The sequence below is a fragment of the Globicephala melas genome, chromosome 3, assembly GCF_963455315.2.
Source record: "Globicephala melas chromosome 3, mGloMel1.2, whole genome shotgun sequence".
NCBI classification, from domain to species: domain Eukaryota; kingdom Metazoa; phylum Chordata; class Mammalia; order Artiodactyla; family Delphinidae; genus Globicephala; species Globicephala melas.
In genome coordinates, this window is record NC_083316.1 from 111,906,442 (window position 1) to 111,923,221 (window position 16,780).

The 16,780-nt window shown below is 58.6% G+C and overlaps 1 protein-coding gene across 1 annotated transcript; it reads right to left on the minus strand.

Moving 5' to 3' along the window:
* Positions 1–2,417: 2,417 nt before the first annotated feature.
* Positions 2,418–7,726, minus strand: PITX1 (paired like homeodomain 1). Its single transcript, XM_030869568.2, has 3 exons — positions 7,558–7,726; positions 5,002–5,234; positions 2,418–2,960 (listed from the first exon to the last, which is right to left on the minus strand). The coding sequence occupies exons 1-3, from the start codon at positions 7,724–7,726 to the stop codon at positions 2,418–2,420; spliced, it is 945 nt and encodes a 314-aa protein (XP_030725428.1).
* Positions 7,727–16,780: the final 9,054 nt, after the last annotated feature.

Consider the following 16,780-nt stretch of genomic DNA (forward strand, 5'->3'; position numbering starts at 1 on the left):
CTCACCTGAGACGGGGCCTGACTTTCAGAGAGGCCTCTCTGCCTCCCTCTTCTCTCCAGTCCCACCTCCTTCTAGGTCTCCCCTGCCTCCTGCTCTCAGCTGAGACCAGGGCCCCCTGGCCTTGGCAGATGTGTGAGGCTGGGGGAGGCACTCTGAGTCCAGATGTGATTGTGTTTATGTTTCCAGAGAGTGAGGGGTCGGAGCTCTGGACTCCAGCCGTTGGGGGAGGGGTGGTCGGGCTCCAGCCCCCTGCCCCAACCTTCCCTCCCCCCTCCTCCCTCCTCCAGCCTGTGTATCTGGCCCGGTCCTTCTCAGAACCCTTCACTCCAAGTCCTACAGCATCAGGCTGAGCCATCCTCCAGCAAGGACCCCTCCTCACTCCTCATCTGAAGGTGAGAAGACCGGTGGAAAGATGCCTGGGTTTGGAATCCGTGTGACCTTGGCCCAGTGCATAGTGTGATGGAGCCTTGGTTCCATCATCTGTATAATAGGGACAGCACTCCTGACCTCAGAGGCAGTGTTGACCTGGTTTAGGAATGTGTGCACAGGACTCTCCAGCTATTAGCTCATGACTAAGCCCATGGCTGTGCCCCACTCTCATCTAGCGCTTGCCTGGGTCCAGCTCCAGGGCAGTGACAATCACAAGGTGATTCTAAAGCAGAATACCAACCCCTCCTTCCTCCCCTGCTACAGCTGCAGACATTTTGTTTTGCCATTAGAAGTGACTTAAGGGAAGCAGAATTTTACAGGCAGTTTACAGGCTGGTCTTGTTCAGTAGTTTCCAAAAGTAGGGGGAGGTGGCGGCAGGAGCGACCGATAACTTGGGATGTAAGGTAAGTGAGAAGTGAGTTCTGTGTGATGGACACTTTCACCGGAACAGCCATATGCCCCTGCGTGGGATTTCGATGTGGAGGCCCTGGCTCGACTCTGGCGGATCCAGCACCGTCGGTCCTCCTGGAACAACCAGAGCAGGGCTCAAGGTGGGGGCACCGGGCCTATTGGAGAACAGGCAACCCCAGGTCTAAAGAGGCTCTCAGCGGCTCCCACCGCCAAGCTCCCAGCAGACAAAGGCCGCGAAGCACCCTAAAAGCCTGGAGCGTCACTGCAGACCCAGTCTGGGAAGAGCCTGCAGAATCCGGCGGTCGGGTAGGGCGGGTGGTCCAGGCTAGAGCGGCCCGCGCGCGGCGCCGGGAGGCTGAGCCGCACCGCCGATGAGTATCGGGCGCGCGCTCGCGCGCGCGGAAAGGGACCTCGGAGCGCTGGGCTGCGCCCTCAAGGGAGCCGGGTTGAACTGGTCTGGAATGGTGGTGGGGAAGTGGGCGTAGGGTCCTCTGGCAGGGTCGGCTTCGGCTCTTTTCTCCTACTCGCAGGGCCCACGGGGGTGCAGTTCCCTCTCTACCCGCCTTCCCTCCAAGACCGAATGAAGCAGTCAGGGCTCGGCAGTGGTTAGCACGCTCGTACTATGGTTTTAATGGATGTACATGGACAAGTCGATATAGACAGATTTATAATTCTATACAGTCAGTCCGACATACACAAGGACGCTGTAAACTGGGGCGCGGGCCGGAGAGCGGGTGTGCAAAGTGGGCACGGCGTGGGGCCCTGGCCGCTCCCCGAGCTCTCCCGGCTCGACTCTTGCACGGCGGGCGGTGAGGAGGCGGCTGGCTCCTCGCCGGACAGGCGGACCACCTTCTAGCCGGGAGCTGAGGGGAGGGCCTGGGCTTGCGGCGAAGCTTGGGGGCTGGGATGCTCTGAGACGAGCACTCCGCATGCTCCCGCCTCGTCCGCACCGCCAGCTGCGGCTCGTTGGCCTTAAAGTAATCCTGCGGGGCAGGCAAGGGCTCTTCGAGGCGCGCCGGGGCCATTAGTACGGCTCCACGGCGAGATCCCGACCCTGAACTGGGTACCGTCATCCCTGGCCCAGCGCCCCTCCAACTTGGATCCGGATCGAGCTAAGGTATGCTTGGCCGGGCCTAGCTCGGAGGGGGCGTCTTGGTTCGCACCGGGCCGGGGCCCAGGCTTGCCGGCGGTCCGCGCTCCAGTTCGCAGGCGGGAACGCGGGCTACGGGGCGACTCCTCCCGGCCGCCGGCCTCGGCGCTCGCCTCCCGCGCCGCGTCCCCTCCGCAGAGTGGGCCACCGGGCCCCGAGCGAGCGAGCGAGCACGCACCACCCGCGCCATCCCGAGGAAAATTGCAACTCATCCGTTTTTTCGCGGCACTTTTCTCCGACGTCTTTTTGCTTTGTCTCGTTTTGGAGGGCAGAGTGGGGTCCAGGAAAGCAAACACAAAACCAAGCCGGAGGTGGGGAGGTGGGGAGCAGGGGGCCGCGCAGGCGCCAGGTCCTCCGCGCCCGCACCCGACCCGGTCCCGGCCCCGGCGCTGTGCCGGCCGCCGGCCCGCGTGGCCCGGCTGGGCGGTCAGCTGTTGTACTGGCACGCATTGAGGCCCGAGGCCGGGCCCTGCAGGCCGCCGTAGCCGAACGACGAGTGCTGCTTGGACTTGAGCCGCAGGCTGGCTAGGCTCGAGTTGCACGTGTCCCGGTAGACGCTGTAGGGCGAGGCCGGTGTGCCGTACGGGCAGCCGCCCGGTGACATGGCCGAGTTAAGCGAGGAGCCGGTGAGGTTGTTGATGTTGTTGAGGCCCGAGTTGGGCATGCCGGGCACAGCGCCCGGGCCCATGCTCGACGGCATGGTCATGGAGGAGATGGAGCTGGGGGCCGAGAACATGGACTGCGACGACAGCGGGCTCATGGAGTTGAAGAAGGTGAAGCTCTTGGTGGAGAGCGGCGCTGGTGCCAGGCTCTTAGCGGCCCAGTTGTTGTAGGAGTAGCCAGCGGCGTACACGTCCTCGTAGGGCTGCACCAAGCCGCTGAACTGCGGCACGTAGCCGCCCTTGCACAGGTCCAGCTGCTGGTTACGCTCGCGCTTCCGCCACTTGGCTCGCCGGTTCTTGAACCAGACCTAGGGGAGGGGGACAGGAGAAAGGTCAGGGCTGCCGAGGGCGGGAAGACGCCTCCACCTCCCCCGCCCCACCCGAGGCCTCCGCCCGCTTCCTTCTCTCCGAATACCGTTTCTTTCTTCGATATTTCCACCCCTGCCTTCTCTCCATAATGGTTCCCTTCCTGTCTCCAGAAAATATTAGTCTTTTCCTTTTTCTGATCTTTATCCTCTTCCCCCAATTAAATCCGGTTTCTTCTCCTAATACGGATCCTCTTTTTTTTTTTTTTTTTTAACAAATATTTGTTTTCTTTCTTCCTCTCTCAACCAGGTCATCTTCTGCCTTCTCCCGCAAACGGTTCCCCATCTACCTCCTAAATACTCCATCCATTTTCTTCTTCCTCGAATACAAAAGGTAGTTTTCTTTCCTGAAATATACGACCTTGCGACTCTTCTCATTCTTCAGTCTATTTTTCATTCCTCAGATAGTCTGTTTCCATCTTTATTGGTAATATCTGATATTATCATTTCTGCCTCAAATGTTTATTTTCGTTCCGTCCACCCCACTATCTGAACCACTTTCTTCTCCCTCAAACAGTCCATTTTTCTTCGTTATCCCCCATTTTTGATCCTTTTGATTCTTCTGCAAATATTTAGTTTGTTTTTTTCTTTCCAAATATCTGACCTTCACTGTTTCTCTTAAATGGTTGATTCTTTAGTCTTCTCAAATACTTGATCCTTTTGCTTCTCCCTTAAATACTTAATTTCTTTTCTGCTACCTAAATATACGCCAAATATGTTTTTCTGCAAATATTTAATTTCCTTTCACTTCTTACTAGTTTCTCTCTACTCTCCCCCTCCACTTTTCCTCACAAAATTCCGTTAGAACCTCTTCTTTCGCAACTCCCAGTGCTTGCCGATCCTCATCTAGTCCCAGTCCTTTGCCCTCCGCAGCCCTCGACCAGCCCCGGGCTGTATCCCGACCTCTCTTGCCGGACCCCTGCATCTCAGCCTTCTCCATCCCCAGCACTAACGTTGCCTGATTCCACCCCCACTCCACCCCACCCGTACCACCGTAAACCCCAGGCAGGCTTAGTGAGTTCAGGATTACCGAATGCTGTCTTCACTCTATCCCACTGGGCTGGCCAGCCTGACTGGGGAGGGGTGAGAGCTGGGGTTATAGCAGGGAGTCTGTGGCCCAGGTGGGACTTTGGTTTAGCTTGGAACGTGCTCCCAATATCTGATTAAATATTTGCAGTACCCAGAGAAGAAGTGATTCTCTTGCTGCTCTGGCAGGACAGCCATGTTTTCACTGGGAACCAAGGGGTGAGAAGAGGGAGGGTGCAGTCCTGTCTTGAGTTGGAGACCTTACATCTCCAAAGGGATTCGGCCTGAGGCTCACTCATCCACCAGAGCTGCCCCCTCCTCACCTGAACCCAGCCCTACGGGAAAGGGCATTAGGGAAAGGGCATTAGGGAAAGGGTTCAGCTAAGACTGGCCGAATGGCTGAGAAAGAGTCCGGTGGAGAATATCCTGAGATTTTGGAGAAGCAGCGTACGGGTGGGACCACTGCCCTAGGAAGTTTTGAGACCCCCCCCCAAGCCTGCACTGTTATCAGGCCTCTCCCAGGCTGCCAGGCAGGATCTGCCTTTCCCTTTCGTTTTCGCGGGAAGGTGCCAGCGGCTCGGAGGTCCCCAGCAGCGGGGAATCCTCTGCTCAGTCTAGGGGGTAACAGCCGAGCGGGTTCTGGGCTCTGCAGGGCAGGGGCACATCCCCTGGGGACACAGGTCTTTGGGCGGGGGCTGCGGTAGAGCCCGAGGGTCAGGTGGGATGCGGGTCAGAGGGATCCGAGGCGGCAGCAGCCGAGGGGGGCTAGCACCAAACGGCTCTGCAGCAGCTGGGTAGACCGGGGCCTAAGGTGGAATCGCCTCCGGTGGAGGGAGGGAGCCGGTCTGAGTGTGCGAAAGAGTGATAGTCTGAGCGCGGGTCTAAGCTTTCAAGGGCTGCGCTGGGCCGGCTGGCAGCCTTCTGCGCGGGTCCCCTTAGACGCGCACCCCACGCTCACCCTCACGCGTGGCTCGGTGAGGTTGGTCCACACGGCGATCTCCTCCCGCATGCTCATGTCCGGGTAGCGGTTCCTCTGGAACGTGGCCTCCAGCTCTTGCAATTGCTGGCTTGTGAAGTGCGTGCGTTGCCGCCGCTGCTTCTTCTTCTTGGCGGGGTCCTCCACACCGCCGCAGCCTGCGCCGCCCGCACTGCTGTCCTCGGGCCCCTTGGGTTCCCCGCTGCGCTCCTTCTCTGAAGCAGGCAGGACAAGGCGCCAGTCACCTCGGGCTTATGCCCTTTTGCACCCCATCCCGGCTCCACCGAAGCGCTCGTGGTCAGCCCTGGTGGGGCCCGCCCTCCCGCCAGGGCCCCTGGAATTGTACCCATTGGAAAGAGCCCGCCTGTGCCGGGTAGGGTAGGCAGTAGTCACCTCTGATCAGGCTCGTCTGGGAGAAGAGCCCAGGAGTCGGAGACGTGGGCCTAGGTTCCTAGCTGCGCAGGGCCTGCTCTCACAGCTCGGCTCATGCTGGGGCTCTGCTGTTGATGTCACCCGAAAATGTACATTTTTTAGGGCTCTTGGGGTTCTAAATCAGAGGGGGTCTCTGCTTTTCTGAACTAGGATCAAATCTTTCTAGCCTGAAGCTGGGGGGGGGGGTGGAGCAAGAGCCAGGCAGTGGCCTGCAGCCCCTCCAATTTCTTCTCCCCAGGGCCGTGTGGGAGCCCCACTGGGCAGGCACAACACAGCCGGGTTCTCGGCCTTAGCTCCAGGCCTCAAGTCCCAAGGCACAGAAAATCCCTCTGGCAGCAGCCAGGCAGCCCAGACTCACAGACTCTGTCTAGGTGACCTGGGGGCTCTAGCCTCTCTCTCTTTGAAGCTACACAAACAACATGCAGTTATAGAAACATTGAAACATAAAGAAAAAGAATTTAAAAACAAAACACAGAAGCCCAGAAAAGCTCACAGCTCTATGCCTAAAAACATAGAAAGGGTCACAAATTCTTAAAAATAGGCAGGTAGAAACACAGCAAATGCAGATTAAGAAGCCAGAAACCTCCGTGCAAACACACCCCTAACTAAATACAGTGCTGTTAAGTGTATAAACTCCAGGCAGACACAGGCATTTATTTATCTGGGATTTAGAAAAAACAATGTACTGTTGTAGATAGATTTTTTTAACCCCTTCCTGATAATGCCCTTCTAGAAATAATTTTTAAATCCCAGGGAAATACAACACTATAGTTAGATAACTTAAATTCCCCAAATAACATCACTGTAAACGGATTTTGAGAAAATCCCGGAGAAAAGCGCCATTTTGGATTGACTTTTTAAAATCTCCCGAAGAATAATGTTGCATGTAGATATTTTAAATTCCAGAGAAATATATCTAGTATAGCAATTCTTTCTATAACGAAAAATACAGTTAATTTAAAAAATTTATTCTCACAGACTTGGCTTTTTAAAGCAATCTATGACTATGTATTTCTCTGGGTTTTAAAAATAAAAACCAACCAAAGGCCACGGTTAAAACTTTTGAAAACGGAAGTACCGTCCAGCGTTGATTGTTTTTTTAACCAAGCAAACAGAACCTCTCAGGGAAAGTCACTTAGGGATGCAAAACAGAAATAAATAGAGATTAAAAACTCGTAGAGAAACACTCAGCGGTGGATTAAGAAATGAACGCAGAAGAGGCGCCCATGGCCGGGGGAGTGGGAAGTTCGGCGGCGGCGCTGAACTAGGACCTCGAGCGCGGGAGCCGTTCGGAGACCCTGGACCCCGGGCAGGGCCGGGTATTGGCCTCATCACTGCCCGCGCCGCCCACCCGCCGGCCCAGTAGCTGGCGTGGGGGAAAAAGCTTGAGCTCGGGCAGAAAGGCAGCGCGGAAGGAGACTTGGCCGAGCAGAGTCGGAGCCCTGGACCCGCGGCCTGGCGGCTCCGGGCTCTGGCGGAGCACGTGGGGCACGGATCCCTCTTTTAGGCGGTTCTGACTGGAGCCGGGTCGCCCCTCTTGGCCCACTCGCCCTCGTTGTCCTCTCTTTTCCCTTTACTTAAGGTTGTTTTTCTTCCCCCCCAGTTTGCTTTTCCGACTTTTCCCGCCACCTTCTCTTAGGTCTCTCCCTCTCAGTCAGTCGCCCACAGTCTGTCGGGGTGTCTGTACTCTCTCTCTCTGGGCACTTTCTCTCGCCCGCCGCCCATTCCTTTCTGATCTGCTCCTCTCCTTCGGTCCAAGCGGCCCTTCGACAACCATTTGCGCAAGCCTAACTGTTCTCCCCGTTCTATTTGCTCCCGATCAAGAGGGGCTGTCATTCCGACCCTTCGGTTGTAGGTTCGTGCATTTGCAGGTCACTTGGCGCGTGGGCACCGCGTGGAAGTGCCTTCGAAAAGCACTAAATTTCCGTTTCATAAAGCGCCTACTTGTCCGTGTTCAGCGTCAGGTGGAGAATGGGAAAAGTAAAGGTCCTGAGGCCTCCTGGGGCGTAGAGCGAGCGTGACTGTGCGGAGCGGGCGCCAGGCCCTGCTCCCGGCTCCCTGCACTCGGGTAGGCTCCGTGCGCGCCTCGCGGGGAGCCGAGCTTACCTGGCAGCTCCGTGTCGGACGACTCGCTGGCGGAGTTCTCGAGCGGCTCGCGGGGGTCGGCGGCGCGGGCTAGGTGGAAGGCGGGCCCCATGTCGTGCGGCGGCGGCGGCGGCGGCCGGAGCCCCTCCGGCAGCCGCTCCAGGCTCATGCCCCCCTTGAAGGCGTCCATGGAGGCGGGGACCGCGGCGGGCGCTCCAGGGGCCGGAGCTGCGCGCGCCCGGCAGCCCTGGCTGCGACCTGTGAGGACAAGAGCGCAGCGCCTAAGCGGCCGCCCCCCAGGGCTGCCCGCGCCCGAAACGACGCCGCGCCCGCCCCATGGACCGCCCGGGGCTGCGGGGCCAGGCGGGCGGCAGCGGCAGCGGTTTCCCGCGACCGGGAGCCCGGCTTCGCGCTCCGCGCTGCCCTCCCGCCGCTCGGGCCTCAGCCGCCCGCCCGGCCCCGGTTCCGGCTCCCGATCCGGGGCCGGTTTCTAAGGCTCCGGACGGCGCCGGCAGAGTCTGTCTTAAAGCGACAGCGCGCACGCCAGGTTCCAGCAGTCCCTGCGCCAGGGGTGGTGGGTGGGGTGGGCCTGGGTGGGAGGGGGCTGGGAGGGAAGGAGGGAGCGAACGAGCGAGCGAGGGAGCGCGGGCGGAATCCAGCCGCGAGCCGCCCGCGCAGCCGCGCCCTCTCTGCTGCCCTCCCTCCTTCCCTCCCTCACTGCCTCGCCCGCGCCCTCCCCCTCCGCAGCCACCTTCCCGCCGCCTCCCCCCTCCCGCGGCCTCGCCGCGCCTCACCCTCCTTCCCCGGTGACACACTGAGTTCTCCCGCGGCCGCACAAAAGAAACGCATCTGGCCTGCAAGTCCCGCGCGGCTCGTGCCCACCTCAAGCCCCAAATGACTTGTTTCGCTCAGAATCAACTCCTGTCTGGGCCGCCTCGAAGTCCCGAGCCCCCGGCAAGAACAGCCCAGGATGAGTGAATGTTCACCAAGGAGGATCGCACCGACCGGGCGCCTGCGAGCCAGCTCCAGGGTGGGGGCAGAGCCCGGGGCTCGTTCTGGCAGCTCCCAGCGGCGTCCTCGTCGAGGGGCCGCGGCCCCTCCTTACCCGGCCTCGTCTCCCGGGACCTGAGCCAGGCTGAGTGACAGCAGCCTGCGCTCTAATGGGCCCCCGGATGCTGCCTCCTAATTAGCTTGGACCCTCTCCCCCAAGGCTTCTTCTCAGGCCTCCCCCTCTGCACCGCAGTCAATTTTCCGGGATTGGGATAGAACTGATGGCTTCTAATCAGATGAAGCGTTTCTGTTGGCTCCAGGCCGCTGGCGAGTGCAGCAGGAGACCCCAAAAGCCCTGCCAGGCCCCAGAGCCTCTTCAGTAGGGCTGTCTCCCCTTGTTTTGCACCTTCAATGGTCTGACCAAATCCGCCAGGCCCCGGCCTTGGTTGCCACACGATGGGGCTCTGCCCCCTTCAGGGCACGTTTGAAGGGCCTGGGGCCTCACTTTGGCTTCCCAGAGCTTCAGGCACAGGCCTGGCAGGCCAGGTGACTGCAGTTTTCAAGCCTAGGCCAGCAGCCCAGGAAGCCTAGGACCGTCTTTGAGCTTCTCTCCCACACAGTGGTAGCTAAGTTGCAGCACCAGTGGGCACTCTACGAGCACAGGCAAAGACATTCCCCTTCCCACCCCTAAGAATGAGTCCCTCGTTGAATCCTCCTACTTCAGTAAAGTTTGTTGAAGGATTTTGCTTAACTGGTCTTGAGACATCAGAGTCCTGAGCAAATAGGTGACAGCTCGGGTGGTAGGGTGTGACCCTGACCTGTTCCTCTAGCCACAGCTGGACCCCAGGCTGCCCTCTGCCCCTCATCTGTCTGCTCCACCAGACAGAAGTGGCACTGGGCAGGACAGCGGCCTTGGGGGGAAGCACTGTGGTAATCTCCAGGCCCAGTACCTCACCCTGGGGCCTCGTGCATCCTCATGTCCTCCTGGGGTCTCTGCTTGGGACTGACTGTGCAGGCTGTCAGGGTCTGGGACCCTCTTCAGTCCCTGCCCTCACCTGGCTCCCTATCAGAGGAAGGCACCCGCACCCCAGGCTGAGCTCCTTGGTAAGGATTATGAGGGCAGGGGCTTGGGCAGGGTGGAACCAGGCCTGCCTCTTGCTCCCTTGGCCTCAGCCCAAGGCCCCCAGCTTTGGTCCCTGGGGAAAAGGCACAGTTCCTTAGGGCTGGCCCACTCTCACTGGGTGCCTGAGGCCACAGGGGCCAAGGTCTGAGGCTGGGGCCAGAGGGAGGATGCATCCCAGGAGTCTGGGTTGGGGGAGGGCCTCAGTAACTCCAGCCTTTTCCTCCCAAAGGGAAGTTTCTCCAAGTTGAGACCCCCAGGGTGAAAACAGACTTGGTGTGTACGGGGATGGTGGGAGGGGAACACGGGGGGTATGATTTGCTAGCATTTGCCCTCAGCCCCATCTTTTACCACATTTTTTAGCTGAATCTCCTGAAGCAGCAGATACCTCCTTTCAAGGAGGTATTGAGGTGCTGCAGCATGCCAGGGAGTGCCCCTTCACACGCCATCTTCCGTTTAGCTGCCTTACCCCGACTGGACAGTGTGCCACCCACGCTGCCTGGATACAGACAGGTCACAAAAGCATGCATGTACTCATACGTACTGCATACCCATATAGGTGTGCTGTGCACACACAGACACACACATACTCTGCCCACACAGGGGACTGCGGAGTACAGTCACATATGTGTACACACAGCCAGGCCTCTGGGTCCCAGAACACTGATGCTGTTTGGTGCAAAATCTGGCTGACAGGGGTGTGTTCTAAGCCCACCAAGTGTTGGGCCAAGGTGGGAAACACAGTGCCCCTCTGGATGGGGGCATGGAATGAATGGTCTGCCTACGGGCATCCAGAGGCTGAGGGTCACAGGCCCCCACTCCCCAAAGGGGCTAGAGTCAGGCGTTGCATGGACGGGGACTGTTTTGTGACTCTGCAGCTCTAGCTATTCAGTCTGAGGGGCTTGTATCTCACTGTGGATGCATTTAATGCAGTGATTGAGCACCTGCTGTGTGCCCCTCTGGATCCAAGCCTCTGGCAGTGCTCCAGGCAGTCACCATAATCCCTATGTTTGGAAATCTTAATGCCTGCTGTGTGGATGGAAAGGTGCTCAGACTATTGCCGGTGAAGCTCCATATCCCAGGGGCCCTGAGCCCTAGAGAGGGGCTGAGACTAGTGGGGGCTGCCCAGGGGAGTCTTTTCTGCTAGACCTGGACAGGGCTGAATGAGCAGGGGTGAGGAAGTGATTGATCTAGAGGAGGCCCTGGCCTGATTCTGGGTGTTGGCTGGAGACGGGACCTGGGCGCTTTCTTTTCTTCCTCAGCCACTCGCTCCGCTGGCTGCTATCCCAGGCAGAGTAGGGGCTTCTTGCACACTCATATCACACCACACACAGACACACACACACACACAGACACACACACACATGCACACACACGAGACAGGAGGCGGCTGTCTTTCAGGAGTAAGAGCAGGGGTTCAGCGTTCCCCTGGCTTTGCTGTCTGACCTTAGACAAGGCTTGACCTGCACTGTGTGCGAGTTCCCATGTATGACGTGGGACACAGCGATCCCTGACTGCTGCTTCAGCCTCCACCTCACCTGATGATGTGACATGAAGAGAGAAGGGAAGGGGGCTTCCTGGAGCTGGAACCATGTGCCCCATCCCTCCAGGACACACAGAGCTAGCAATGATTCTGTGACTTTCAGGAAATTTGGGGCTTAGAGTCCTGGCTGGGCTCAGCAGAGAAGCCTGGGCTGTTGTCGGGTTGAAATAATCACCACAGGGGCTCTTCCTGAGACTGGGCTTACAGAAAACAGACTCTGTGCCCAAGAATGGCTTAGTAATTTTATTTGGGAAGGGTGGTTGGAGGGTCCTCATGGAGGGCATCCTTCCACCCGCTCACAGAGGTACCTTGTCCTAATCTTTGCACCAGAATCAAGGGATTTTAGGAGAAGGAAAGGAATGTGCCATGGCTTGCCCCAGGGACCATCCATGACTCTCCGGGACATTCCAGCCCTAAGCCTCTTAGGCCGTGGAGAAGTTCAAACTAGAAAACCCAGTTTTGGGAGTGCAGCCCGGACCACCTACCTCCTCTGCCGGATCTAACACCCCCTCCCCAATAAAAACTCTTGTTTCTTTGACTGCAAGCAATCTCTGAGTGATGGGGAAAGGGGTGCTCAGGTAGGGGCTGGGAATGATCTCACTGGATCCTTTAGGCTTTTAGGTCCCCAGCCTGTGACTTCCTTTCAGTCGGGGTTCCCCAGCCTGTCCTGGTGGGAAGAGCTGAGATGTATTCAGGCAGTATGGCTCAGTGGGGTGCTGATGGGAGCATGAAACTCAGAACTCTCCGTAAGCAGCTGGTAGGGCCCATCGCTCTCCAGGCTCATGGCTCACCGGAGCCCACTGGTCGCTGTATAGTTCCTGAGAATGGCTGAGCCAGGGGAAGAGAAGGCTAGGAAAGTGGCAACGGCTGGTCACACAACTGGGAAGCAGAGGGTCAGCTTCTGCTGTACACAGCCTCCTCTTTCCAGCAGCTGCTTTCCTGATAGAAGGGCACCCTGAACCTGGCCTGAAGGTCAGCAAAAGCCACCTCTACACCCTAGCGTCCAGGCAGCCGGGTCTGTATGCTCCAGTGCACTTCTTTTCCTTTTCTGAGCAGAGGTGAGGAGTTCGAAAGCAGTCTGAGGAAAAGGCAGGAGGCCAGCAAGTCCGCCTCCTGTGCTGCCCCTGCTGCCCGTAGCTTTTGTCATCACCCTAGACCTGTAGCCTCTGCCAAGTGGACAGCAACCTGAGGTTGCCTCCCTCTGGCCCTGGTGGCTGTCAGAGGCCACTGGGCTGCCAAGAGGATGCCTGAGCCTTGGTTTCTCAGAAAAGTGGATTCAAATATTTTGATTAAGGGAGTTCCTAAACCGGAAAACCTTGGAACCTGGATTCCGGCCTGGGGTTCCCATTGCTGCGATCCCGGCCACGGGGCCCTCGCTTAACCACGGTGGAATCGGCCGAGATTTAGGAGGCTGGTCAATTTCAGAATTCCGAGACCCGGTTCTAGAGAAGCGGCTGTGTGCTCCGGAACCCAGAGTCAACCACCAAACCCTGGAGAAGCTGCGGGAATGTCTTTATTGGATTTTGCGAAGAGCATTTGGGGTTTCTCTCAGGGTAAGGAAAAGCCTGACCGGTGGCGGCTCCGGCAGGCCGCTTTGGGCTGGGGGCGCCTCCAAGCACTGCGGCGGGACGTCGGGGTGCGCGGCGAAGACAGCCGGGGCTCCGGCCGACGTCTGTTGCTTTCCTGCGGCACAGCTGCCCGAACAAACGAACGAACGAACGAATGAAGCGGTTTCGTTTAGGAAAAATACCCTCTTGACGCGAAGCTTAGGCCGAAGTCCCCGCGCGTGCAGAGGGGCCAGCGCTTCCGCTCGTTCTGGGGCCCCCATTCCTGGGTGCTGCGGGGAGCGGCGGGCGGCCCTCTGGCTTGCCCTTTCTCCCAGAGGTCCCAAGCGGTCCGCACCACCACGAGGGGCTGCGAACGGCGTCCAGGGCTGTGCCCTTCGCAGGGCTGGGGCCCGCACCCCCGAAACTCTTGCCCTCTTAGGGTGCTCAGGGCTAAAGCATGGCGTGGGTCCACCGGTTAGGTGAGGTAGCGCCTGATGATGGCAGTTGTGATTGTGCGCTGGGCGCAGGAATGAACTCCTGGAGCTGCCTTGATGGCGCCTGGCCTTCGCGATGTGCTCAGTCCCGCGCCACCGGCTGGACCCCACCTACTCCCGGAGCAAACAGCGCGCAACTCGGCCACCACCTCCTTGCGCCCCAACACTGCGGGGACCCAGCGCCCCTAGCCCACAGACTCTTACCTGACCCGGACTGCGCGGCGCGTGCGGCTCCTCGGCTCGGGGCTCGCTCGCCACGGACTCTGGCTTAGGTTTGGACTCTGGCTAGGGCCCCGGATCCAGCTGCGTCTCCGGCTCTGCGCGCAGCTTCGGCCCCTTCTGGTTCGCTACATCCCAGCGTGCAAGGACGCGGCTGCCGCTGCTCGGCCCGCTCCTCCCGCTGCCCCGGCGCCGCCGCCCGTCGCCCGCGGGGAAGGCGGGGACACTAGCTGGGGAGGCGGGAAGGGGGGAGGGGAAGCGAGGCTCTCGCAGGGACCAGCGCGGAGGAGACGGCGCGCAGTCCCGCCGGCTAGGGGTCCCGGCCTCCCTCGGGGCGCAGGCAGGGGTCTGCGCGGCTCGTGGCCCGGGCCCTAGGCCGTTGAGCGCGCCCCGGGACTGCGTGCGCGGAGGCGGGGCCTGGCCGTATGCGGACGAAGTCTCTGCGAGTCCCGGCCTGGCCCCTGCAGGCTTTCTCTCCCCGGGCTCAGTTTCCCACCTGACACGTGAGGGGCTGAGCCCGATCTCGGTTTAGTCGGGGTCTGGTCGGAGTTTCCCCACGTCCCGCTAGGTGACGGTTGAGCCGGGGTTGTGAGAGTCGACCTTTCCCCCTTTCTGCTCAGCCTGCGGGAGGGAGCTGCTCTTGCATATTGACAGGGGGAGTCCGCTGCGCAGAGCTTGGCAACCAAGGGAAGTTGAGGACAGACTCTAGAGTTTCTCTGTGTATGGGGGGGGGGTTACTAGGGAGGGACAACCTCCCGTTCTGCTCTGCTTGGAGGATTCTCCCCCCACCCCTTCCTCCTCAGGGGTTGGGCTGTTGAGGAAAGGAGAGACCAACCCCACAAGGACAGACTTCTGAGGCCCCTTGTCCAGCCCCTTGCCTGCACACCCTCCAGCAGTCGTCCTGCTTGGCCTTTCCACAGGGGAGGACTCAACCTATGTGGCCTGGTTGGTGGCTATCCCTGGCTGGTGGCTCCTGGGAGATGGACCGGACTGAGGGGAACTGGGTTCCAACCGCAGACGACTGGGTTCTTCACCCATGGCCAGATATCCCGCGTGAAGCCTTGTGCCGGAAACCAATTGGACAAACAGGCTCCCGCTTCCCCCAAGTGCCCAGTCTGAGCCTGCTGCCACGGGATGGGGTACAGCGTCGGGCGGGCAGTCGGTCTGGGACTACCCCGGGGGACAGGAGCACCTGAGCCTGCCCCCGACGGCCAAGGGACTCAGGGCTGCCGCTTTGGCTCAAGGTGCCGGGAGATGGCAGTGCGGCGGCCGGGCATCAATGTTTCATGAGGTGCCGTCACCGGCGGCGCCTCCCTGCGTGGTTCTCTCTGACAGCTGCTGCGGGAGAGGCCACGGCCCCCTGCGCCCGCCCTGGCACCCTCTGGTCCTCGCTTCCAAGGCTACCCGGCCGGCAACGCGGAGACCCCGGACGCCCTCCTAACACCCAAAGCCGGAAGCCTGCGGGACCAAGGCTCGCAGAGGCCGCGGCACTCGGGCCCTCAAGGCGGCCCCTGCACCCTGTCCTGCTGTTGCGGGAATCCACAGTCTCCCCTCGACCCTCAACAGCGGGAGCACCTCTTTGGTGGGTGTGTGGGGCTCGGTGCACACAGGATCGTAAGGGTGAAGGCTGAGTCCCTGACACCCCCGATTTCAGACTTGGAACGCAGTCTCTAGGCTTGGACCCTGCCCTTCAGGAATTCCAGCTTCTGCTTCTCCCGCTGCCACGAGTTTGTCTGTTTTATGTGTGAAACTGGTTTGTTGGCCAGTCTGGGCCCGTGGGCTGCTAACCTGAGATGCTTACCGACCTTGTCTCAGGCAGCCTCCTTCCACACCCTGGGCGCCTGGGCATCTTTGGGCATAAATGTAACCGCTGGGCCCTTACTACGTATGGAGGGCCAGACATTTGTCTAGCTGCGGTGGCATTCACTCTGGTGCTTGCGCTGGGAAATCAAACCTTTCTCCTCCTGCACAGCAGTGATTTTCTGCGTTTTGTTCCCAGTGGCGATTGGGCCCATGAATGTGATTCTCTGTAAGTCCTTGTTCCCAGGCGGAGCCTGTGGTGTCAAAAAGCTGCCTCTGAGACCCGATGGTCAGAGTTGGAGTCTTGTCTGTCTTTTACTGACTGTGTGGCCTTGGGCAAATCACATAACATCTCCCGGCTTCAGCTTCCCTACCTGTGAAATGGGAGAATAATAAGAGTTTTCACTTCGTCGATAAATCTAGGAGATGGTGGAGTTGAGGGGTGTGGCCTGGTGTAAGGGTGGACAGCAGGCTCAGAGTGGTGATACCTGCCGGGTAGCTTTGCTCTTTAAAAGAGTTTGCTCTCATTTTTGTTTCCTTCTTTCCCCAGGGTGGTCACGTTGGTTGAATCAGGCAAGAGGAGGTTCATTCTCTGACTTAGCAGACCTGCTTCTCATCCCCTGCTTAGCTGCTTGGAAGTTTTGGATCAGGGAAGCTGAGCAGGCAGGTCAGGTGGGGTGGAGTGGGATCAGGGCCTGAAAGCCCAGAAGTTCTTGGTGAACTGGAGTAGGTTAAAAATGCTTTTTATGATCATATTTTCACTTCTTCCAAAAATAATTTTTCACATTTTCCCTTTAGATTTTGACATCTTGGGGGCATACATATTTCTACTTTAAAGGCAGAGGAATCAGGCATCAGAGAGAGGAAGGTTAGAGCTGGATCCACCAGGAACAGAAGTGACACAATCCTTGTACCTTAGTATCAGTTTAGCTTTAAGCTTCCGGGTACCTAACCAAAAAAGGTCAACAGAATTGTCTGATGCATTTGCTTTGTCTTTCCTTCCAAACTGACATGCTGCTTCTAGTCCAAAGTTTTTCTCCGTAGTACAAAACTCTGAGCTGAATTTGTCACATGAATTCACACTAAACATAATGGGCAAATGTCTTCTGCCACAGTTATGCAGAAAGGCATAACGATTCTTCAAGCAGTATTTCTTATTTCAATATCTAGTAAAAGCAGGGAGAATGTCCTTTCCCTTCATAGCTCTTATTTCAATAGTATTGAAATCAGTATTTATGTAATGATTGGTTAAAACGTATTGCCCCTACCACCTGTAAGCTCCTCGAGAGCAGGGCTGAGCCTCTCTTGCCAACCACAGGACCCTCCCTGGGGGGGGGGGCAAAGGAATTTGGCTATGCTGATTGGCTGGGTGCAGCTTGCAAGCCCACTGCTGAACCAATCAATTTGTGGAGAAGAGTGGCTCAGGGCTGTGTCTGGCCAGGCTAGGATCACAGGCTGCACCCCAGAAGGATGGGACAGGGTGCACCACCATGTTAGGGACTACTCATCATACTCCCTCCAAAATACTGGC

Excerpts from the sequence above, each read along its gene's own strand:
- PITX1 (XM_030869568.2), bottom strand. The coding sequence starts at position 7,726 with ATGGACGCCTTCAAGGGGGGCATGAGCCTGGAGCGGCTGCCGGAGGGG. Across the intron at positions 5,235-7,557 it reads GTCCGACACGGAGCTGCCAG|AGAAGGAGCGCAGCGGGGAA; the intron begins GTAAGCTCGGCT and ends TGCCTGCTTCAG. Across the intron at positions 2,961-5,001 it reads TCACCGAGCCACGCGTGAGG|GTCTGGTTCAAGAACCGGCG; the intron begins GTGAGCGTGGGG and ends CCCCTCCCCTAG.